The 26029-nt window shown below is 40.2% G+C and overlaps 1 protein-coding gene across 1 annotated transcript; it reads left to right on the forward strand.

Moving 5' to 3' along the window:
• The first annotated feature begins 13801 nt into the window (after window positions 1–13801).
• Window positions 13802–16042, forward strand: LOC118482775. Its single transcript, XM_035978437.1, has one exon. The coding sequence runs from the start codon at window positions 13802–13804 to the stop codon at window positions 16040–16042; it is 2241 nt and encodes a 746-aa protein (XP_035834330.1).
• Window positions 16043–26029: the final 9987 nt, after the last annotated feature.

The following is a 26029-nucleotide window of genomic DNA, read 5'->3' on the forward strand; positions in this document are numbered from 1 at the left end:
AGATTAAACATGTTGTCATTTTTCATAACCATGTGTTGGTTAGCCCCCGAATCAATGATCCTTTTTAGCTTATTTAGATGGAAAAAACTGGGGTTAAAACAATAGGTGTTTTTATATGACCCAAGAGAAGTGAAAGCATTATAGCACTTACCACTCATATTAGATTTGTGAGGGTCTTCCAGCTTATTTTCATTTAGAAGGCCTAGCAACTTGGAAAACTGATCAGCAGTTAAAGCATTTAAGGAGGAGTTAACAGGTTGATCATTCATAGCATTGGCAACAGAGCTATTCGCAGACAGGTTGGTTTTAGGCCATTGAGAGTTGTTTTGATTTGATTTATTTCTATAATTTGATGGATAGCCATGAAGTTCAAAACACTTTTCAATCACATGACCAACCTTGTTACAGTGAGTGCATTTCAAGTTGGGATTAGGACCTTTGTTAAAACGTTTTTTGTTGTCATTATATTGTGTTGCCTTGGCCATAAAACCAACATTTGGTGTTTTTGAGGATTTATTTGAATCTCTATGAGATTCTTCTCTAGAGATGACAGAAAAAGCAGTTTTAACAGTTGGTAAAGGATCCCTGGTTAACAGGTTAGTTCTAACAGGTAGATAAATGTCATCTAATCCTATTAGAAACTGCATAAGTTTGATCAGTTGACTGAACTCATTGTATTTAGATGAAGCATCACAAGTACAGGAAGGCAATTGAACCATGGCATCAAATTGTTTCCACATAGTGTTGAGTCTATGATAATATTCAGAGACACCAGTGCCATTTTGGCTAACACAATTAATCTTTTGGTATAACCCAAACACAACCGACCCATCAACCCTATCATAGGTGTCTTTTAGATCACTCCAGACTTCACTAGCAAGGCTGGAGTAAACTTGACCAACATATAATTCCTCAGAGACAGAGTTGAGAATCCAAGTTAAGACAACAGAATTACACCTATCCCATTGACTTGCTAACACATCATCTTTAGTGGATTTGGTGCAAGTACCATTTATAAACCCTAGCTTGTTTTTAGCAGTTAAAGCAAGTTTCATAGCATTTGACCACACCACATAATTTTCAGTTCCTTTAAGTTTAATATTGACAATAGAAAGACTACTAGAGTCACTAGCATGAAGATATAACAGATCACTGGCATCCAATTTACTAACCAAGGTGACAGATGATTCACCTTGTTTTTCTGTATCAGGCATGATAACACACAGCCACAATAAAGCAAATAATCACAAGAGCAGTAACAGCAAATGAACCAGTCACCAATAGAAAAAAAAAACACAGACACAGTAACAGCACAGCAACAAAAACAAACAGAGGCAAGGGACAAAAAAGGTCAAGGACGAAGCGAAGCCTGAACAGAGGTCCGATCTGAGGTTCATCACTCAAAGGTGCCTCCGCAGACAGTATTCAGGGAGCTTAAAAACACGGACAAATGCAATAGAGTGGACCCTCTCTGTATCCCAAATCAAACCGGTCTCACCTAAAACCCGGTATCAATATGCCTAGACACAAACAGTAAGAATGATGCAGGCAAAGAGAAAAAATAAAAAATAAAAGGAAAGATCTCACAGTGGGTGCGTGTGAAGTCCAGAGGATCAAGACTTGTAATCTTCACTTAGGGTTACAAGAGCTTGATCAGAAGACAGAAGACCAGATCTGCTGGTTTGCCCTAAAGGGACCAACAAGAAATTCTTCAAGCAATCCGATGAGAAAACCCTAAAAATTAGGGTTTCGTATATCCAACTGCGGCGCAGCAACCACGATCAAATGATTAAAACAAGAACAAAGTATTCCTCACGAATGTACGTGTGAGGGATCAATAGATGTTTAGGGTTTTGAGAAGGAGAAACAATGAGAGGCGGTGCACATGATCCCGAGGCAGAGCCCTCCTTTAATAGCACAGAACATCCAAGCCCACAATCTTAAGCAGCCCATCAAGAGATCCAAGCCCAACCGGGTAAACCTCAAAGGAAAGACATAAGCAAAGAATAGCAACGGTTATAAAGTTATAATAGGAAATGAATAAGGACCAAAATGGAAAACATTTAAACTGAATAAGTTATAATTTTAACAATAGTGTCGGTTGGTGGCGGTTGAATTCGAAGGGAAAACCAACCATTTAAACGGTGTCAACCATTTGCCACATAACCGTTCACATATTACATATTGTTACATACATTAAGCATACATTAAACATATTATTTGAATATAATACATATACATAACATATTAAGTTTATAATGCTAACAGAATAAAAGATTTTTTAATTGAAAAAGACAATCAGATGGGTATATGGAATCCACTTTTAGAAAAGTAGCATCAAATGGAGAGCTTTCCAGAACTGTTTTCCACAATTATTGCAAACAAAGTTTCATGGGTGGCCCGGGTGATGGGATAATATATTGGATTTTACAATTATTAGCTTTAAAGTTGTTATTGAATTTTTCTTTAATCATGCAACAGCAGCAGCTTTAGGGAAGAGCATGATTCACGTGTTACGGTAATATATTAAGTCACCATCCTTGTTAAGTCCTTCCTAACACAAAATCCAATCCTAAGCTCTGCCCACATTTCCTAGACCCAACTTCACTTCATCATTTCTCCATCAAATCTGTAGGTCCCTTTTCTCGGAGGATCGAGAACAACCTAAACCTTGTTATACTAACCCACTGGCGAGTGCGGAATCCAAGCTAGCGGGCAAACCGGGATGAAGCAAGAACAAGCACAAGAACACACAAAGTTCACCGATTAACACCACTGTATTAATACGTATGAAGGTTTACGGTTACAAGCACAATGTTTACAAAACCAAAGATGTAAACTCTCAAGTGTGTGTGTGTGTTTTCCAGCAGAATGCTCTCAAGCTCTCTATCTCTCGTGTGTGTGCATCTACTTAACACTAACACACTGCATGGGTATTTATACCCATACAAAGCAGATCTGGTCGAAGGACTCGATAGATGGTCCGAAGGATCATCTATCGATGACAGGGAGCTCGAACGATCAGCATGGACATCGAAGGATCATCCTTCGATGTCTAATGGTTGAACCATGGTCGAACCATATCTTTCGAGCACCTCGAAGGATCAGTTGTATCCTTCGAGGCTATCCTTCGATCCAGACAACATCATGTTGTCCAAGTCAAACTAGGAGGATAGTTGACTTGGTCAACTTACAGACTGACTTAGGACATCGTTTTCATACAGACCGAACACAGACAAAGTACAGACACAAGTGCACCAACAAACTCCCCCTTGGCTGTAGCTTTGTCTTTATCTTCTATAGTTGCAGACTCGTCTTGAACTTCGACGGTCTTTGGTCTTCGAGTTACCAAAACTCTGATGTCCTTACAAGTCTTCAATGTCGGAGGATCTTCAAAGTCTTCACGTCTTGAAAGCAGAGAGTGTATCAACAAACTACCCGTATTGTGTAGGAAGTGTGTTGACAAACTCCCCCTTAACATAAGCTCCCCCTTGAGTTATGCTCGTGAAATACTTTAACTTTATGAAGTGAGATCCTTGTGGTGTTGATGATGGTCAGCGGCTACTCGATCATCTTCATCTTTTGAGCGCCTTCTCGTCGTGTCTTCATTCCAAAGCTTGTCATCGACCATGTTCTCCTAGCCTTTAGAATCTGCACATGCAAGAAATCTAAACGCGTAATGAGAACAACTGCTTGGAATATAGTATAAACAAATGACACACGAATGACCACGTCACAATCAAACACCGTCCGACAGTTTGAAAGTTTAATAAATTTGTCAATTTTAGCCTTTAACTTTCAAAACTTGCAAATTTCGACCGTTTATGAAGATTTAGTCGATTCGGTTTTCGTTCAGGTTTCAGGTAACGAAGACTCGAGCTCCAACATCGTACGATCGAAAATAAAGTAGAAGTAAAATCTTTTTGGCTTTTATAAAGTTTATATTAAAACACACCTAAAATTTTTTTTGGTATTTTTTGAAAGTAAAAGACAACAATTTAAAATCCTTTGAGTGTTATCAAACGACATCACCGCTAATGTCGTGCTGATATGCACCAAACGACGAAACTGTTTAAAAGAAGAACAATAAAGGTTAAGCAGTAAATAAATATATACAAACATTCTTTTTGCGAGTTTCGAGGGTAAGAGAATCATATCAGTGTACGGTCATGCCAAAACACTCTTGTTGTTCAGTTAGTTAACATTAAGATAAGCATCCTATAACAATTATCGGTATTGTTGTCCACTTAAGCTCAACTTATCAGATGTAATCATGTTTAGAGGATATGTTAATGTATGATTTATACTTACCGACCGGTGTTCATCCACATCACGACACATTCCCGTATCAAGGTATGCACGAGAGTTCATCTTACCGGTGAGTATACCGATTATCATCTGTTTGACCGTATAAATTGTGAGATACTCACTTATTTTGATTTGAAAACAAGTCCTATGTGATATAATCACTTATTGATGAGGAACTTGATTTTCGTATGCATGAGGGCACAGGTGCAAGTCCGTGAACAGGTCAGTACTTCCGTACAGCAGAGAGACGAACTTGACACCCGGATAAATGTGATATTTTATCACTTATTTGATTTGGACATGTGATTGTTTATCACTTATTGAGGTCGAATGCAGTATGCAATATGTACACGTATGTATAGTATCATGGAAGATCTAGACTTGCGTCCCCGTTATTTTTCGGTAAAAGATACAACCATGATACCCAGATGATAAGCAGCATAAAGACCGAATATCTCAGAACCTCGGCAATCTATCAAACGAAATTTCGGTACTAAGACCATATGCCAATGAATGGTTCCCACCTGATCTTCAGTCGATTGAGATTTATATCACCCTGCACACTTTAAAATGATTGTGAGCCTACCGATACATCTTATATAGAGCTGCTTATCGTTTTGCATTTAAGGTTTAAAGAGATTTGGATAGACCACTGATGTACTATCATTTTCTCTTTTCCTCGCCAGGAAACTCATTTTTGTTTTTCTATTGTTTTTGTGTTTTTGAAATTTTTTCGATGTTTTTGTATTTTCCGATTTTTGGATTTACTCCCCCTAAAATCAACAAACTAAGATAAATTTAAAAACACACAAAGATATTTACAAAAATGATTTTCCGATATTGGTTTACTCTTGCTTGACCTTAATGCCGTTTACCAATAATAAGAAGTCAAATCTAGATTTGTCAAAAGCTTTGGTAAATAAGTCGGCACGTTGGTCATCGGTGTGGACCTTAACAACATCGATTAGCCTTTTCTCAAAGCAATCACGTATGAAGTGATATTTGATTTCGATGTGTTTGGTCTTTGAATGCTGCACAGGATTTTTAGTGATATCTAAAGCAGCAGAATTATCAACGTATATAGGAGTAGTTAGGAATTCAAAACCGTAGTCCCGCAATTGTTGTTGGATCCAAAGAACTTGTGAGCAACAACTTGAGGCAGCAATGTATTCAGCTTCGCATGTTGATGTAGCTACACACGTCTGCTTCTTGCACTGCCATGTGACTAGGCGATTTCCTAAAAACTGACATCCAGCCGTTGTGGATTTGCCGTCGATTTTACATCCGCCAAAATCAGAATCACTGAATGCGACCAAGTCAAAGTTATTATCCCTAGGATACCACAGACCGGTGTCGGGGTAAGCCTTCAAATAACGAAAAATCCTTTTGACAGCTGCAAGATGTGAGGCCTTCGGATTAACTTGATATCTGGCAAGTAGGCACGTTGGGTACATTATATCTGGCCTTGATGCTGTGAGGTACATAAGGGATCCGATCATCGCGCGATAGTATGAAGGGCTAACAGGTTCACCCTTCAAGTCAGGAGTTATTCCGTGATTAGTTGGCAATGGGGTACCAATGGGCGTTGCATCGGACATCTGGAACCGGCTCAAGATGTCTCCAACATATTTAGTCTGATGGATGAATATCCCAGACTCCGTTTGTTGCACTTGTAGGCCCAAAAAGAAATTCATTTCCCCCATAGCACTCATCTCGAACTTATCCTGCATGATGCGCTCGAAATTCCTACACAAAACATCATTAGTAGAACCAAAAATAATATCATCAACATATACCTGTACCAGAAGAAGATCTCCATCTTGTTCTTTGATGAAGAGAGTACAATCGATAAGACCTCTTCGAAAACCGTTCTCCAGCAGATATGTAGATAAGGTTGCATACCAAGCTCGTGGCGCTTGATGAAGACCATAGAGAGCTTTGTTGAGCAACCAAACCCTATCAGGATGGACAGGATCTTCAAAACCTGGAGGCTGTTCGACATATACCTCTTCTTCAACCACACCATGTAGAAATGCACTTTTGACGTCCATCTGGTAAACCTTGAATCCTTTGAATGAGGCATAGGCCAGAAAGATCCGAATAGCTTCCAGACGTGCAACAGGTGCATAGACTTCGTTGTAGTCGATCCCCTCTATCTGACGAAAACCTTGAACGACTAAACGAGCTTTGTTTCGAATAACCACTCCACGGTCGTCTTTCTTGCATTTGAAGACCCATCGAGTGCCAATCTTCTTGTAGTTCTCAGGCTTTTCAACAAGCTTCCAAACACCAAGCTTGTGAAATTGCTGTAATTCTTCTTGCATGGCTTCAACCCAGGCACTATCTTTCAAAGCGTCTTTCCACGACTTTGGTTCTTCTTGTGACACGTAACACGCGAAGGACCAGTCATTTTGTTGACCAGATTCTCTTATAGCTGAATACAAACCAGCATTCCGGTTGTTTCTCAGCTGATTACGCGTCTGCACACCGCGATGGACATCTCCTATGATATTCTGCTGGGGATGGGTATCGTGAATCCTCATTTCAGGATTATCCGGTACACGAGCATTGATACCCAAATTGGTAAGATTAAGATCAACAACCAACTCCACACCAGGAATGTGGGTAGAGGTGGATGCATTCCCTTCAGCAGTATCTACATTCTGCGTATGAGGTGTATCACCAGAGGCACCTTGAACAGGAGCAGCTGGAGCTGAAGATCCTTCGGCTGCATCATGATATTCATCATCTTCAGAAGAGTCATTATAATCAGCAGCATCTTCATAAACCTCATTTTGAACCATATTGTTGACTGACGTAGAAGCTTGAGGGTCAACAACAATAGGTCTAACCAATGGCGAGACAGCAGCGTTGTCACTTTCCAACAACATCCGAGCCGCTGCTGATTCTTCGTCAAAGGTTGGCAGATTGAAGGAGTCAAATAGCCCATCATAATCGAACATCCACGGATCACCCGGAGCCCTAACAGGACTCGTGTACCTTTGAACTCTAACTTCGCTCCATAGCTCAATTTTTTTAGTAGCTAGATTCCAAACACGAAAATTCGGAGTAGCATATCCAAGGAAGAAACCCTCGATAGCTCTTGCACCAAACTTTCCATCCGGCTCAATCATAGTACAAGGAGCACCAAACGGTTCAAGGTAAGAAAGATCCGGTTTCCTTCTCTGAAGGAGTTCGAAGCAAGTCTTGCCATGTCTCTTAACTGTAAGAACTCTGTTCAACGTGTAGCAAGCAGCCGATACAGCCTCTCCCCAGAATTGAATAGGGAGTTCCGACTCTACTAACATTGTTCTTGCAGTTTCAATAATAGTCCGATTCTTCCTCTCAGCGACACCATTTTGTTGTGGAGTATAACGAGAACTGTACTCATGAAGAATGCCTTTAGAAGTACAAAACTCATCCATAACTTGATTCTTGAATTCAGTTCCATTGTCGCTTCGGATCCTTTTCACTTTCAACGTATAGAGATTCTCCAACATTGTAAGAAGATCCTTGAGGATGCCAGGAGTTTCACTCTTGTGTGCCATAAAAGATACCCAAGAAAATCTAGAGTAGTCATCAGTAACTACTAAACAATAGGCATCACCGAACGTTGTCTTGTGCTTCATAGGTCCAAAAAGGTCCATATGAAGACGTTCGAGAGGCATGCTAACAGTGTTGATTTTCTTCAAAGGGTGAGACTTCTTCGTTTGCTTCCCCTTTTGGCACGAGACACAGATATCTTGCAAATGAAAACTTCTTACAGGCACACCATTCACAAGATTATTTTTCACCAAATGGTTCATCTTTCTCAAGTGAATGTGTCCCATTCTTCTGTGCCAAGATATAGACTCCTTTTCTGTGGCTTTTGAGACAAAACAAGTAACTTGTGCAGATGTAGTAATCGCCTGGCTCATGTCGAGAATATAAAGATCATTAACTCTCGGAGCCGATAAGAGAACCCATTCTTGTGGAATTTTGAACCCAGGTTTCAGCACATAGCAGCCAGCGTCATCAAAAATCACTGAGAACTTTTTATCGCAGATTTGCGACACACTCAGAAGATTGTGATCAATTTGCTTCACATAATTGATCTTATCAAAGCACACGATACCATTGGAGATACTTCCTTCTCCAGTGATGTACCCGCCTTTATCACCCGCAAAAGCAACATACCCTCCTCTAATATTTCTCCCGTCATACAGGAGCCGTAAGTCGCCAGTCATGTGCCTGGATGCTCCACTATCAACAATCCAATGACTATTAATAGCTCCTCCTAGAACATCCTGCACATGTCAAATAAACACATCAGTTGAGAATGGGGACCCAAGCCTTAGTGGTCTTGGGTCGTCCCTTGGCATCACGATACGTAAGCTCTATCTCTTGATGGTTTTCAAGAACAACTGCTCCCCCTGAATTGTCACCCGATTTAGGTAACCAAGTTTGTCTGTGCCCACCAGTTTTTGAAGATTCTGGTTTTACAGGTTGTGACACTCTTGGTTCCTTTTGTACTGTTTTAACTTCAGGTTTTAAAGCTTTTTCAACAGTTTTTATGTTCTTACGTCGTTGTTTAGTTTCTTGTTCTTTTACAGTTCGTTTATCTAGTTTAGGTGAAACTGACCGACGTTGAGGGTGAACTGTTTCAGGTGGAGTTTTCTCAACAACTTTCTTCTTTGGAGCATTTGGGCAATTTCTGATAATGTGCCCAATTTCTCCACATTTGAAACAAGTTCTCCTTTCAACAGACTTAGGAGAACTTGATCGACTACCAGATGTTGAGCCTGTAGAACCTGAGGTACTTGCTCTTTCATCACACCCGTTTGTGTGTTGGGTGTAATTGTTATCACTGTTTCTTTTCAAAATCTTGACTTGTTGTACAAAATCAGTGTTTGATTTGTTTTCAAAAGTCTCAATTTTATCTGTACCTTTTGATGCTACAAACTTAACATCTTTTCCTTTCTTCACGTAACGAGCTCCTTTTGATTCAACCTTAGCCTTTGGCTTTGGAGCTCGTTGAGGTTGTTTACCCTTAGAAGCAGTAGGTTGTCGAGTGGTTGGATATTTTTGATTACCAAACTGTTTCCTAATCTCAGCCTTAGGAATTGGATCACATTGTGTTACCACAATTCCCGGAAGTGTTTTTCCCAAAAATTTGTTTGTATTGTCTTCAAAGACTTTGTCAATCAAAGATTTATTTACATTTTTAATTGGAAAAACATGATCTGAGTAGATTTTATTATCTCCAACCAAAGTGTACAACACATTACTGCTTTTAACAGTAGACACACCTGTCTTATCAACCTTGACAGGATCAATCACTTGCTTCTCAACAGATGGAAGCTCAGGAGTATCAGGATCACAAAGAATGTGATTCTCTCGTGGAATATCTACTCCTTTCATCTTGCTAAGTGATTTATCCTGATCACTTACAGCCACTTCTGATTCATCATCCGATGTCTCATAGTCCTCGATAATTGGAGGACTTTGTTTCATGGATGGTGAAGTTTCTTGTTCCTTAGGGGCTGTGTTTGAAGAACTGTCCGGTTTGAACCCTAGGCCAGTAGAAAATTCCTCAAAGTTCAAAGGCACACTGGGTTCATACCGAGGCATTTCCTCTTCATCGGGCATCTTGGTATAGTTGTCCATCAAAGGGGGTGGACACGCCTTATACCCTACACCTTTCACGTTACCTTTCAGTTGTTGAACGTCTATGATGTGATCAAGCACAAATCGGGAGTTAGAATAACTATCCAATTTCTGTTTGATCGCATCATGCTTGCATTGGGTAATGGCTAATTGCTTCTTAGTTTCTTCCACAAGGTTAATGTATTCATTTATACTTACTTGTTTGTGGTAAACTACTTTGTTAACCTCGGACACATTTTTCTTTAATGTTTCTATTACAGATTTAAATTCCTTTTCATTCCGGGTTAAAGCCATGTTTGCCTCTTGGCATTTCGACAGTTCAATAACCAAATTCTGGTTATGACTATGAAGCTTTTCTGATTCAAGCTTCATCTCTGCACATGATTTACAGATAATAAGAGCAGGAGGTTCAGAAGTTACCTGACTAGTAGAGGCTGAGCCGTTTGCCATAAAGGCTGATTGAAAAGAAAAAGCTCCATCTTCAGAAAATAGCTTTTCCATTTCCGTTGATGTAGCAGCAGCCTTCCTAATCAGAATTGATTTCTGACATTTAAGCTCGTCAGCTTCATTCAGAAGATCCTGAATATCTTCACTTTCTTCCTCCTCATCAGGCTCTGAGTGATTATCCCCAGAAACAGAGCCTTCTTCATCCGAACTGCCAGAATAACCAGAACTGTCATCGCTTCCAGAAGATTCTTCTTTTTGAACCTGCTCGATGACCTTAGCATACAGTGCAGTTCCACTTCCTTGATCACCTTCACCAAACTGCACTGACCAGTCACATCCTTCATCAGCTTGAACAGCCAAAGCCCGATTGTGATTGGTAGCTCCAGGCTGTCCCTGATTGTTATTCACTGCCACCATCCTCCTTTCACGGTTTTCTTGTTGGGCATTCACATTCGTCTGGTTTCTGAAAGGGTTGTGATTGCCGTGTTTTGTTGGTCGAGTGCACTCACGTTTAAAGTGCCCTTTCTCGCCACAATTAAAGCACGTGACGGCATTAATATCAAACCCATACTTCGTGTTTTTCTTTCCTTCCAACGAAGTTCTTCCAGTTCGTGCCATGAAATCTTTTGCCCTTCTAACCGCACTAGCAAAAGCCCATTTAATATCCATCAACTCCATTTCTTCCTTGTCGATCTGATCATAATCTTCATTGGTCATGTTGATGTTTCCAAGCTGACCAGCTACCAAACCACAGTAAGCACTGACCATGGTGTTGATAATTTCCATATGTTCCTTAGCAACTTCAATGCTAAGGTGTGAAAGATTTGAGTTGTCGACTCGGATCGTGTGATGACTTTGGGGTTGAGGTTGAGGATTGCTTGTATAGTGAGCTTGCTGTTGTTGTTGTTGAGGTTGTGGCTGTGGCTGTGTTGGAACAGGAATATAGGACCTCGGATCGAATTGAGGTTGTGGTGGAGCAGCTGTTGATTGAGGAAATGGAAAGGAACTCGTATTGGACACAAAAGCAGTTTGAAGCTTCGGTTGCTGAACAGAACTAGAACTAGCTGAAGGACCAAAACCAGGCAAATACATTTCTGTGTTTTGAGGAGCTGGAGCACGCCTTGCTTTCCTAATTTCTTCATCATTTTTATGTTCCAGCTTCTGAATGAACTCATAGATGTTAATCGTTTCTAGAGCTTTAGTATGCTTCAACAGCTCAATAAACGAACTCCATTTTGGGGGTAGGGCGTCAGCAAACCTATTCACCATGTCTTGTTGAGTAGCTGCCACTCCATATGCACACATTTCACTAATCAAATGATAGAAACGTGTGGTCATATCATTTAGAGTCTCGTTTTCTAAAAACTGAAAGGATTCAAACTCTTTCTTCAACAAATCATGCCGAGACTTTCGAGCAGCTGCATTGCCTTCTCCTCTAGCAACTAAGGCATCCCACAATGCTTTCGTGGTCTTGCAATATGAAAACTGATGGTAGATGTCTTTGTTGAGTGCTTGAGTAAGTGTGGCATAGGCCTTTTTCTCCAATTCATAAGCCTTCTTGTCATTTTCAAGCATGTTGGCGTAACCTTCTGAAGTGGATGCTCTACTTTCAAGACTTTCATTGAATGCATTGACAAAACACATCCAAAGGTCGGTGCTTTGTCCTTGAACATATGTGTGAAAGCGGGTTTTCCATGACGGAAAGTCGTTCATGTGGTTCAGCTTTGGTGGACGATTGTTACTGCCTGTTTCACTCTCACTAATCAGAAGGTTCTGAAGACTTTGACTTTGATTGGATACCAAAGCCCATTGACATGAACTTATTGATTGTTGTTGTTTTGGAATGGCACTCGTCATATATTCAGCCATCGACATCTGTTTCAGATCTGGTTGTGGATCCGTACTCCAATCCCAAGGACTTGTGCAACTCATTTTGATCAAAGATTAACAAATAACCTACACACCACAAACTGTTAACAACAAACAGACAACAATTGAAAGATACAATCTGATCGAAAGATCAAGACTTGTTCGAAGGATCAACAGTGATCGAAAGATTACTGTTGAGTTTCGAGCAAAGTCTTCGAAAGATTCTCAATGAAAGATCCTTATCTTTCGACTGATTATCACGAAAGATTCACAGTTCGAAAGATCTATATCTTTCGAATACTGATCTCGAAAGATTCACAATGAAAGATCCTTATCTTTCGAGATGTATCCTTATCTTTCGGACAACCAACTTTCGAAAAGATTCCAACTACGAAGGATAACCCTTAGACTTCGAAAGACTACTCGAAGGATGCTAATCTTTCGAGCTGTCTCCAATCGAAAGGTGATCTTTCGAAATCGAAAGATATCCTTCGGAAGCTTACTGACACACTGACACGAAAGGACAGGTTGGTATACCAACTTTCGGCAGAAAGGATGTTCTGCCACCAACTTTTTCACCAACTTTTTGACTTTCAAAAAGTTTACCCAAAATGGCAACCTTATCCTCAAGTTCAGTCACCGGAGACAAACCGGAAGTATGGCCGGAAAGTTCAAAGTTTCACAAAAACGATTTTTATGTTACCCAAACCGACCCCGAACACTCCCGATAGGTTTAGTATTCGTTTTTCAGTTTCAAAATGCAAGGAAACTACCAAAAACGAGTGCTAAACCAAGTGTCCAAACACACCAAAGAACTCGAACAAACCGGTTTTAAACAAGGTAAAGAGCGAGGCTCTGATACCACTTGTAGGTCCCTTTTCTCGGAGGATCGAGAACAACCTAAACCTTGTTATACTAACCCACTGGCGAGTGCGGAATCCAAGCTAGCGGGCAAACCGGGATGAAGCAAGAACAAGCACAAGAACACACAAAGTTCACCGATTAACACCACTGTATTAATACGTATGAAGGTTTACGGTTACAAGCACAATGTTTACAAAACCAAAGATGTAAACTCTCAAGTGTGTGTGTGTGTTTTCCAGCAAAATGCTCTCAAGCTCTCTATCTCTCGTGTGTGTGCATCTACTTAACACTAACACACTGCATGGGTATTTATACCCATACAAAGCAGATCTGGTCGAAGGACTCGATAGATGGTCCGAAGGATCATCTATCGATGACAGGGAGCTCGAACGATCAGCATGGACATCGAAGGATCATCCTTCGATGTCTAATGGTTGAACCATGGTCGAACCATATCTTTCGAGCACCTCGAAGGATCAGTTGTATCCTTCGAGGCTATCCTTCGATCCAGACAACATCATGTTGTCCAAGTCAAACTAGGAGGATAGTTGACTTGGTCAACTTACAGACTGACTTAGGACATCGTTTTCATACAGACCGAACACAGACAAAGTACAGACACAAGTGCACCAACAAAATCAAATCATAAGTTTCTTTCCCAGGAGTTATGGCTTACAACTCAACACATGAGTATCTTAATATTGTGGATACACTCAGCGATGACTACAATATTCCAAACAATATTACAGATTCATTGTTGGGGTACCTAAAGTTTATATACAGATCAGAACTTGAAGATCGTTACAGCGCACCTATGTTATGGATTGGGATGTACATCGCGTTAGCGTCTCTGGTTTGCATCCTTGCCATGATGGCTGAATTAGTACATGGTTTTCGCAGCAGAATGTTATGGTTTCCCTCTAAATATTTCACAATTAGTTCTGCTTCTCTTACGGTAATATCTGTTGCAATGAAGTTACCTGTGGATCTAACTGGTTCCATGCCGGGTTATGTGGACCAAATGGCAAAGCTCGGAAGCATGGCCTTTATGTGTACCATGATGGCTAATCTACTGCTTTCTTTAGGACCCATGGACAGCAATGAACTTTTATCAAACCTTGCAGCTGTGTCTGTTCAAGTCATCACCTTGGTTGTGAATGTTTGCATTCAAATGCAAACGGGAGCTGTATCCATATCAACCCATAAAGAAGATCCCCGTATCATACAACTTACTTCACCTACACATATAAGTACCCATCCTAATCCTGTATTACCCTTTATTTATGTGATTTTGTTAGTTTTCTTGTTGATAGTATACATATGTTCATCTTTGGCGATTCTAAAATCCAAACAAATGATGGAATCCAAATACAAACACGGTCATGAGGTAGCTTCAGTAGACATTCAACCATCACCAGGAGAAATATTAACAGTTGAGAAGCTAGAAAACCATGTGAGAAACCATTGGATGATGGTAGAAAGTGGCAGCTGCCTCCATTTCATAACAGCTTGCTTTCATCCAACATCTGCTTCTGGGGTAATATGTCTATTAGTCACCATCTTACACACTTACACTATGTCCGGGACTATTAAAGCCATGTTGGCTAAGGACTATGATTCGGATTATGGTTGGTCCATGCTAGTAATTCTGATAGTACAATCTATCGGAGTCCTGATTGGTACAATTGTACCACTTTCTAGATGTTTTGCAACCTTAGAATTTAAAACGTCCTTTTTAATCCACTTTAAGGTCTTTAAAGTAGAACGCTACTGGACTGATAAGTTTAGTGATTGGAAACTTCAGAAGGGAGTTCCATTGTTATCTACATTTGTGATTTCCAAAATGCTAGTTATCTACATTTGTATACAACTTCAGAAGGGAGTTGTGGTGTTGTGCAAGATGATAGCCTTGATCCCGTTAGTGTTTGGGATATGTGTCTTTCGTTGTTTGAAGGCCGTATTTAGTTCAATGGGAGAACATGCTGTGAACTTGGAACGTAGCCCATATATTTTGCATTTTGAAAATGGGATGTGGGTTGATGAGAGAACAATGGAAGGCTTTTCAAAATCAGTGAACCCATTGATACAAAAGGGTGCAAAAGACCAACCCAATCATCTAATAAAGCTCATTCGAGAAAAATCTACTTTTGGTTTTCATGGAGTTGCAGTATTTGACCAGACTGATGACTATAATATTCCATCTTTGCCATTACAAGTAAGATTTCATGATTGTTGGAGATTACCTGTTGTAACCCTTGCAACGATTGCAGTTTCTCTTCCTGAAATCCAAAAGGTGGAAGTTGATCTGTTGTTGAAAGGTGTTAAGGAAGGTCTATTATATGTTACATTGGTGGAAAAGAACCTCAATTTTATTAAAGATCACATAATTCTTCAACAAGCAGCTGAAACTTTGTGGCGAGAAATTAGTATCACCAATAAATGGTTAGGAAACGAGTTGCAAAAGCCTGCTTTTCAAAGGTCTACAGCTGGAGAGATTGTTAAATGGTTCAGGGATAACGCTAAACATTACTTGGAGGAGGAAAGCTGGAATGAGGATACAAAGCACATGCTTATTTGTGTCAATTCGATGTACCGTATAACCGAAACAATTCTGCTTACCTACGGCACCAACATTGATGATGACAAGGAACTATTTGATAGGTTATCATCAATGATCGCCGACATAATCGCAGCTTGTCTCACCAACTTACCACAAATCATAATAATGAAATGTCGCTACATGTCTGCGAGAAAGGAAAGGCAGGCCAGTGTTAAAGATGCAGCCCAGTTTCTAGGTGAGACTACAGAAATAATCAGACTCCTTCAAGATCATGATATTCCAAACATGAATCCAAGTGACATGCCATTTCTCGACAAATGGCGTGCTTATTTCATGAATTCCAGATAAAGAAACACTTCTTTGTTCTTCAAGTGATGAAGTAAGTTCATTTTTATTTGTTTTCCTTTTTCGATTCCGTCCTTTTGTACATACTTATATTATTAACACTTGAGTATGAACCACAGTAACGCTAACGTGATTTTCATGGGCATGCATCTTTACTACTCGAAGTCTCAAAGTCATCCAGGACGGTCGAATAGGTTCGTTCGTGAAGTTGATTTGCACAATTAGCACCCACAAAGTATGGTGACCAAGTCCTTAGTTCTCATATTAATTTGTACTCTTCCAAGTTTTACTAGATTGTAAATTGTTGTCGGTTACAAGTGGTCGATTAGTATCTGGTGTGGCTTGAGGAATGCTTGGATGCATTTTCTTTTTGGATTTGTTGTCTTGGTATACCACCGTTGGTTTGATTATACTCTCTGTTGGTGGTTATCTTATCAAGTTAACAAGTTACTACCGGTTTCACTTATTTAAGTTTTCTTCAAAATTAAAAAGTGATCACCACATTATTAATTAACTAATTTAGGTTGGTGTTATAACTTATAGCAATGGTTAAATCCGGTTTCATGTATATGAGGTATCGCTTGCCTAATGTGACGTTTTCAAAGCAATTATTCACTTTTAAAAACATATTAACTAGTGGGATTTCCCCGCACTACGCTGCGGAAATTCAATTGGTACGACTCGATTTGGTACGGTACCATCACTTGTTGTACCAAATGAAAGAGAAAACCTAAAAAATAAAGTCGCGGTATGACCAAAAGGATACCGTTGCTTGTTTTACCTCAATCGAAAACCATAAAAACAAACACTGGTACAAGTTTCGATAATACATATATATGTATCGATTTGTTGGGTCGGTATTGGTTCACTTCATCACAATACCTATACCAGCAAAATATTCTATCTGAAAACAACACCGTTTTAAAGAAAAAAACTTATATCGGAATGTTTATATAATCTTTTCTAAAAAACTTAAATAATAAAAGTTATTAAAGAAAATACAACTATTTATCAATATTATCCCTTAATGAAATAATATCAATAATTAATTGAATAAATATCATATACATAATGTTTATATTTATGTTTAATGTTTAATAATAATTGTTAAATATTCAACCATTAAATATAATAATAAAATAATTTACCAACTATTCATGAGTAGTTTGTATTAATATATATAATATAATTACCAACTATTCATGAGTAGTTTGTATTAATATATATAATGTGTACATACCTACAAAAAGGACTTTGGCCTAGTGCTCGAGCGGTATCCAGATGTGTAAAATGGTGTCTATCGCCGAGACAATGAGGGTTCCAAAATTACATAACACTTCCAAAACATAAATATTATAGTGTTTTCAATGGATATTCATTTGTAGTTATGTGAGGTAGGTTAGATTGTTGTTTAAAAGAAAAAAAAACAATGGGCCTATAAGAGCTCACATAAATACAAATGAGAAAAAGGTACCCTGGTATTGGAATCCGCCTACTTGATATCGCCATACTACTGGACGAAGATCGCCGCCTAGTTGAAAAAGCATCCGGAGATTCTATTGAAACTGCTTTGCGTCGTATGCATAAGGTAGTAGTTGGTTTTTCATCTTTTATTTTGTAAAATCAATGACTCTTATTATATTCTTTTGGTTATTACCAACAATTTATAGGTTTCGAGGTTGAAGTGATTCGAGGATCCTGCTCGACTGACTGTTTGATTGGGTTGTTGATAAAACTTATTAGTGTGTTTCAAATGTTTTGGACTTGCACTTGGGTTGTTGGTAAAACTTGTTAATATGGTCATGTTCTTGGTTAATCTCACAAAATTCAGTATGCTAAAAGCCAACTGTTTGAACCGGTTTAGTAATTCAAATCCGTATTTTGTTTTGCTTCCTTTACATTTCTACTTTCATCTCCAGTTAATTCAAATCCACAAAGTTTGTGTTAGGTTTATGTAATGATAACCCTGGGCTCTCAGTGGTTATGGAAATGGGGGAAAGACTCCTGGCTGAATGGTCTCGAGTTCGATTCCTGATCCACCCACGTTTTACCGGCGCTGCATTGTCGTGCCCTCGGGCGGGTGCAGGGTCGGGTTTTCCTCGGAACTGGTGGCATGGTGTGCTAGGGGCTCCGTGCGTGCAGGTTGGGCTGCCGTGGGCTCCCTTTCGGCCAATGGGTGCCGCGTACGGAGTACCCTGCGATTCTTATATTGGATGTTCAAAAAAAACAGGTTTATGTAATGATTTCGTGTCATATCTAAAATTCACATGACATGCTTATCCGCTGTAATCATCGGAAATCTAAAGCTACAGAAAAAACAATTTATATGAATACATGTATCACACATACAGGTCTCTTAAAACTTACAATGCTAATGTAGTTGTGTTGGTGCACTTGTGTCTGTACTTTGTCTGTATCTTGTCGATATAAAACGATGTCCTTCGTTAGTCTTGTAAGTTTGACCAAGTCAACCATCCTCCTGGTTTGACTTGGCCAAACAGTTAGTGCATGATAATCACATGTCTGTGTCGAAGGATGTCTCATCGAAGGATAGTTTAGATCCTTCGATGAGCTCGAAAGATGAACCTTCGATGGATGATGATGGACCTCGATAGATCATCCTTCGAGGTATGTTTAGATCCTTCGATAGGTTTAACATCGATAGATGATCCTTGTTGGTGCACTTGTGTCTGTACTTTGTCTGTATTAGGTCTGTATGTAAACGATGTCCTTAGTAGTCTGTAAGTTGACCAAGTCAACCATCCTCCGGTTTGACTTGGACAACATTTGAAAGATGTTCTGATCGAAGGATAGCCTCGAAGGATACACCTGATCCTTCGAGGTGATCGAAAGATATGGTTCGACCATGGTTCGACCATTAGACCTCGAAGGATGATCCTTCGAGGTCCATGCTGATCTTTCGTGTAACATGTGGTCGACAGATGATCCTTCGGACCATCTGTCGAATCCTTCGAGCAGACCTGCTGAGCTGGGTATATATACCCATGCATGTGTTGAGTTCTGGAGTTCTGCCATTTTCACACACCCGAGAGATAGAAGCTTAGAGAGCATTCTGCCCAGAACTCACTCACACACTTAGAGAGTTTATAGAACACTTCTGTAAACATTGAGCTTGTAACCGAAACCCTCATTGCATTAATACGACTAGTGTTAATCGGTGAATCTTTGTGTGTTTGTTTCTCTACTTGCTACTAACTCGGTTTGCTTGCTAGCTTGGATTCCGCACTCGCTAGTAGGTTTGTATAACAAGGTTTAGGTTCGTAATCCTCCGCGAAAAAGGGACCTACAAGTGGTATCAGAGCTAAGGCTCTTAACCTTGTTTAAAACCGGGTTTTTACAAGTTGTGGTGTGTTGAAACACCTGGTTTTGCACCTGTTTTTACTAAGTTTCTTGCATTTTCTTTGAGTAAAAACGTGTCTGAACTAACCGGGAGTGTTCAAGTTTGGGTTGGGTAACATAAAATTGGTTTTTAGAAAACTTTGTGTTTTCCGGTGGTATTCCGGTGTGTTTCCGGTGACTGGCTTAAGGATAAGGTTATCCTTTTTGGGCAATCTTTCAAAAGTTGGTGGGAAAGTTGATCTGACATCCCCTTTTGCCGAAAGTTTGACCTTACCAACCTGTCACCTTTTCACCAACCTTTCACATCAAAGTCAGTTGTGTCAGAGCCTCTCGAAAGATATCTTTCGACATCGAAAGATCATCCTTCGATATCTTTCGATCAAGGAGGGCTCGAAAGATTTATATCCTTCGACCCATCCTTCGAAGTCTGAAACATATCCTTCGACAGAGGAATCTTTTCGAAAGACTAGTGTCCGAAAGATTAGGATCCTTCGTATTGGTGAATCTTTCGAGATCTGTTGTTCGAAAGATAAGGATTTGGCTCGAAAGATAAGGATCTTTCAAAGGGAATCTTTCGAGTTCTTGAATCTTTCGAAATCATTGTTCGAGAGTCAACAGTAATCTTTCGAGTACTGTTGATCCTTCGAACAAGGTTATATCTTTCGATTGAGGTTTGTTTATTGTTAACAAGTTTCTGTGATTTCAGATCTTTCGACCAGGATCTTTCGGTTGTGTTATCTTTCGGATCATTCTTACTTAGCATTTATTTTGCTTATCTATCATGAATCCGAGTTGGTGGGGAAGTCCGGCTCCAGACAGTGGAAAATACATGAATACTAGTCAATCTCCATCATGGGCCGAATCTCCGGTATCTACATCCTCACAAACAAATGCCACTCCAGCTGGTCAATGGGCGTTTGTTTCAAATCAAACTCCGAGTATTCAAAGTCTTCTTCTAAGCGAAAGTGAAACCGGAAGTTTGAACAGGCCTCCAAAGTTGATGCATCTTCATGAATATCCAGGATGGGTTGATCGTTTCCATACATACATTCTTGGTCAAAATACAGAGTTGTGGTTGCGGTTCACTACGGAATTCGATCAAACTATCGAGGTTGCTGCTTCTTCGACAGCTACATTTGCCGATCTTCCTGAGGATCAAAAGAAGACGTATGACTTAGAAAAGAAAGCATACGCTATTCTCACTCAAGCACTGAGCAAGGATATTTATCATCAGTTCGTCAGTTTCAAGACTACGAAGAAGCTGTGGGATGCATTGAAGACAAGAGGAGTAGGTAATGAAGCCACACGTCAACTACGACGAGATCTACTGAAGAAAGAATTCGATGGCTTCACATGTATGGATAAGGAGTCCTTGGGAGATATGACAAGCCGTTTCTATCACCTGCTTACTGAGCTGACAAACTTTGAAGTCACAACGACTCCAACAGAGGTGGTAAAGAAGTTTGCCGATGCATTGCCTCCTCAATGGAACAACTTCCTGGAAATCTTGAAGTACAACGGAACGTTGAGAACTACAAATATCAACGATTTCGTGCAGCTTCTGGAGAACAAGGATCAGGAAGAAACGTTAAAGGCAAAGAGAGTTGCAGTGCCACAGAATCCAGAGATGTATTATGGCACCTCCACTTCTTCATCTGCAAAAGCCGGTTCACATGCTCCACTTCAAACGGCGTTTGTCACAAGCACGGATATGTACGGCAATCCAGTGCAAGTTCCTGTAAAGCCGCCTCCAACCACAGATTTGTATGGAAATCCAATACAACCACCTCCTCCTCCTCCTGTTCAACAACCACAATATGCCTGTTATGGAGGAACATCATCTTCTGCAGGTCAACAATCAAAGCCAAATACAGTACAGCTTGACACTTCAAGTTTCTCTAAAATCAGTGTAGAAGTAGCTAAGGAACACATGGAGCTGCTTAACACTGTAGTGAGCGCGTACTGTGGGTTGATAGAAGGTCAGATTGGAAACATTAATCTGACACAAGAAGATTACAGGCAGATTGATAAGGAAGAGATGGACTTGATGGATATCAAGTGGGCCTTTGCGAGTGCTGTGAGAAGAGCAAAGGATTGGATGGAAAGTACTGGCAGAACCAGCTTGGAAAGTAAGCGAGACACCAAGTATGGGTTTGATAAGCAGGCTGTTAAATGCTTCAACTGTGGTGAACGGGGCCACTTCAAAAGGGAGTGCACAAAGCCAGCCCAGCACGGGAATCAAAACCCCTTCAGAAACCAAGGCAATCAGCAGAACAGAAACAATGATCGTACATTGGTGCCTGTCAACAACCAAACCAACCGAGCACTTGCAGTACAGGTGGATGAAGGTTGTGACTGGTCAATCCAGTTGGGTGGCGATGCTCCTGATGGAACAGCATGTTTTGCTCAGATTGTGAAGGAGCTAGTTCACACCAGTGGTAGAGAATCTTCTGCCAGTGGTGATGAATCGTCTGAAGATGAAGACTCTTCTGGCTATAGCAGGAGTGCTGATGAAGAATCATCCAATTCTGGTGATGATTATATGGGTGAGACATCGAATGCAGCAATCGATGCAGATATTGATGAACTCTTGGAGGAAGCTGCAGCAAAAACCCAAAGAAGATCTATTTTGGTGGATCAAGCTGCTTATACTTCGTCTTCTCTCCATTCAGCCTTTATGGCTAATGTCGACGGTTCATCAAGTCAGGTATGTGTCGATGAACCCACTGCTGTTAATTGTGATGAATGTGCTAGGTTGCATGCTAGATGTGCTGATCTTGAGAAAAGTATGTCTGAGTTGCAAGGCAAACATGATGCTTTACAAGCTAGTTTGTTTGACTTGCAAGACAAACATACTACTGTGAATGAGAATTTGAGTGACTTGCAAAGTAAGCATGACGCTTTGCAAGAAAAATATGATGTGACCTTTCTCCACAATCAGAAGTTGACTGTGGATCTCTCTAAATGCACAGAAGCCAACATGTTTTATGAAAACCATGAAAAAGAATTTAAGTCAGTAATTGAAACATTAAAGAAGGATAAAACTGAACTGACTAAAATGGTTTCAAGAAAACAAACTGATATTAATTTGTATATATCTCGCCTTGAGAGTATGCAAAAAGAGATGGCTTGTGTGAAAACCGAAAGTGATGCGATCCGACTCAAGCTAGACAGTTATTTGAGTTCTAGCTATGTGTTAGATCACATCATTGACGTTCAGAAGGAAAAGAGAGATGTCACATGTATAGGCTACAAGAAGTGTCCACCACCAGTGAGACATAATTATGACGCCATGCCTGATGAAGAGGACAGAGTTTTCTTTGAACCTACTGTGCCTCTAGATGTTAAGGAGTTTGCTGCAGGACTCGGATACCAAAAGGAAGTATCCTCAGATTCAGATGTGTCAGCAGATACATTTGTGAGTGCTGAACAGAATCAAGATCCTCCAGTTGTGATTGAGGATGCTGATTCGTCTGATGATGAATCTGATGATACTGTCCCAGCAAAGTCTGATGCGGTAGTCAAAAATGAGGACATACCTCTTGAGAATCACATTCTATGTGATCCCCCTGTCAAACCCGCTAAGACTGTTGCAACTGAGTCCTCATCTGCAGGAGAGCCGGAGAGTGTGAATTTGCTGTACACTCTAGTTGGTGATGATAAAATTTACTCAGACAAAGATTTTCCCATTAAGAATGTTAATCAATCCTTAATCTGCAAAGTCTTTGAGAATTCGACAAGTAAGTTCTTGGGAAAGGCAGGACCTAAAGTTACAGTCACACAGTGTCCTCCAATCCCAAAGGCTGAAGTTCGAAAGCAATTTGGCAACAAGAAATTGCCAACAGTGCCAACTCAGCAAAATCACACCAAACCCAAAGGTAAAGTACCGGCTCCAGTGCAAAAGAAGCCGAATCAAAAGAAGAAGAAGAATGTTAACTTTGTGAAATCGACGGGAACAGACAAAATTGAAAAGTTTGAAAATCAATCTAACTTAGATTTTGTCAAGAAAGCTATTGTCGAGAAAAGAAATGAACCAAGCAGTTCAAAACCTAGTACCTCGGATTCACAAAGTTCAACATCATCGGCTAAGAGAACACATGAGTCTTCGGGGTTTGTAGAACGAAGATCATGTTTTGAGTGTGGAACCATTGGACATATTATTCGTAATTGTCCATATCTTCATAAGCAGAAAGGAAAGGTTGATGATCCCCGTGGCAAAACTGACCGTAAGCCATCTGTTTCCACAAAACAAGATCCCCGACTTGTAAAAGAAAGGGAAAAGAAACAGAAACGGCAACAGGTCAAGAAAATTGAAAAAGCGATTAAAACCGATGTGGTTCATAAACAATCTGTTGTTGTAAAACCAGAAAATTCTAAAACTTCAAATCATCAAGAAGTTAAAATTTTAAAGAAAAACACTGGTGAAACCAAACAGACTTGGAAACCAAAAACGGTTGTTGAATCAGGGGGACCATCACAATTCACCAACCATCAAAGACAAGAAGTTATTGTCATTGATGAAAATGGAAGACCCAAGACCACAATGGCTTGGGTCCCCATCTCCAACTAATTCATTTGAGTTCATGTGCAGGGTGCTTCAGGAGGAACTATCAGTAGTCATTGGATTGTTGATAGTGGGGCATCCAGGCACATGACAGGCGACATGAAGCTTCTCTACGACGTTAAATCTATTAGAGGAGGTTATGTTGCTTTTGCTGGAGATAAAGGTGGATATATAACGGGTGAAGGAATGATATCTAACGGGATTGTCAGCTTTGACAAGATCAATTTTGTGCAACAACTTGATCACAATCTTCTTAGTGTTTCTCAAATTTGTGACAAGAAATTTTCAGTACACTTTGATGCTAATGGATGTTATGTGCTGAAACCCGGCTTCAAAATTCCAAAAGAATGGATTCTCTTGTCGGCTCCAAGGATAAATGATTTGTACGTCCTTGACATGAGCCAGGCTATTACTACGTCTGCACAAGCAACTTGTTTCGTTTCCAAAGCCACAGAAAAAGACACTATCTCTTGGCACAGACGAATGGGTCACATTCACTTACGCAAAATGAATCATTTGGTTTCAAATGAATTGGTGAATGGTGTTCCCCTCAAAAATTTCCATCTTCAAGACATCTGTGTTTCGTGCCAGAAAGGAAAGCAAACAAAGAAGAAGCACCCTACAAAGAAGATCAACACAGTGGCAGTTCCTCTTGAACGTTTGCACATGGATTTGTTCGGTCCTGTCAAGCACAAGAGTATTCGAGGTGATCAATACTGCCTCGTGGTTACTGATGATTATTCAAGATTTTCTTGGGTTGCGTTCATGGCACACAAGAGTGAAACCTTTGGTATTATCAAAAACTTAATCATTCAGATTGAGAATTTGTATAAGTTGAAGGTTAGGCGGATACGTAGCGACAATGGTACTGAATTTAAGAATCATTCCATGATGGAGTTCTGCACTTCAAAAGGTATTCTTCATGAGTTTAGTGCAGCTTATACTCCTCAACAGAATGGTGTCGCTGAACGTAAGAACCGCACATTGATCGAGACTGCTAGGACAATGTTGGTAGAGTCACAGTTGCCCATTCCATTCTGGACTGAAGCTGTGGCCTCTGCATGTTACACATTGAACAGAGTCCTTACAGTCAAAAGGCACAACAAGACCTGCTTTGAACTTCTTCAAAAACGGAAACCAGATTTGTCTTATCTAGAACCGTTTGGAGCTCCATGCACAATCATCGATCCTAATGGAAAGTTTGGGGCAAGAGCAATTGATGGATACTTTCTTGGGTATGCCACCCCTAACTTACGAGTCTGGAATCTAGAGACTAAAAGGGTTGAAGAATGGTCTGAGGTCAGAGTACAAAGGCACACCTTGCCAGTCAAAAATCCGGGTCAACCTTGGATGTTTGAGTACGATGACTTCTTCAATTCGATCAATGTTGAAGCCGTTGAAGAAAATGCTGCGGCTAGGATGTTTTTCGAGAGTGACAATGCAACAGTTTCACCGGTGGTTCGTCCAATTCTTGTGAATCAAGAACCATCCTCTTCGGTGAACAACAATACTCTCAACAATGAGGATTTTCATGATGCTAACGAATTGAACGAATCTTCAGAGGATGATGAATTTCTAGATGCAGATCAAGAAGCTCCTACAACAGCAGTTCATGGTACTTCAGAGGGTACTCCTCCAGTGGAAACACATAGAACAGCTGAGACTACTGCATCATCCTCTTCGTCAATTCCGGGTCTTGAATTGGTTGTTGATCTTAATCTTAACAACCTGGGTATAAATGTTCCAGTTCCAGACAATCCAGAAACAAGGATTCATAATACCCATCCTCAACAAAACATCATTGGAAATGTGCAAAGTGGCGTACAAACAAGAAACATGTTGCGAAACAACAACAATGCAGGCTTGTATGCAGCTATTCGAGAATCTGGGCAACAAAACGACTGGTCCTTCGCGTGTTATGTCTCACAAGAAGAACCAAGAACGTGGAAAGAAGCCTTGAAAGATAATGCTTGGGTTGAAGCAATGCAGGAAGAACTGCAACAATTCCAGAAGCTGGGTGTCTGGAAACTAGTAGAGAAACCTGCTGGATACAAGAAGATTGGTAC

This window comes from Helianthus annuus, chromosome 10 (assembly GCF_002127325.2).
Source record: "Helianthus annuus cultivar XRQ/B chromosome 10, HanXRQr2.0-SUNRISE, whole genome shotgun sequence".
Lineage (NCBI taxonomy): Eukaryota > Viridiplantae > Streptophyta > Magnoliopsida > Asterales > Asteraceae > Helianthus > Helianthus annuus.

Excerpts from the sequence above, each read along its gene's own strand:
- LOC118482775 (XM_035978437.1), top strand. The coding sequence starts at position 13,802 with ATGGCTTACAACTCAACACATGAGTATCTTAATATTGTGGATACACTC.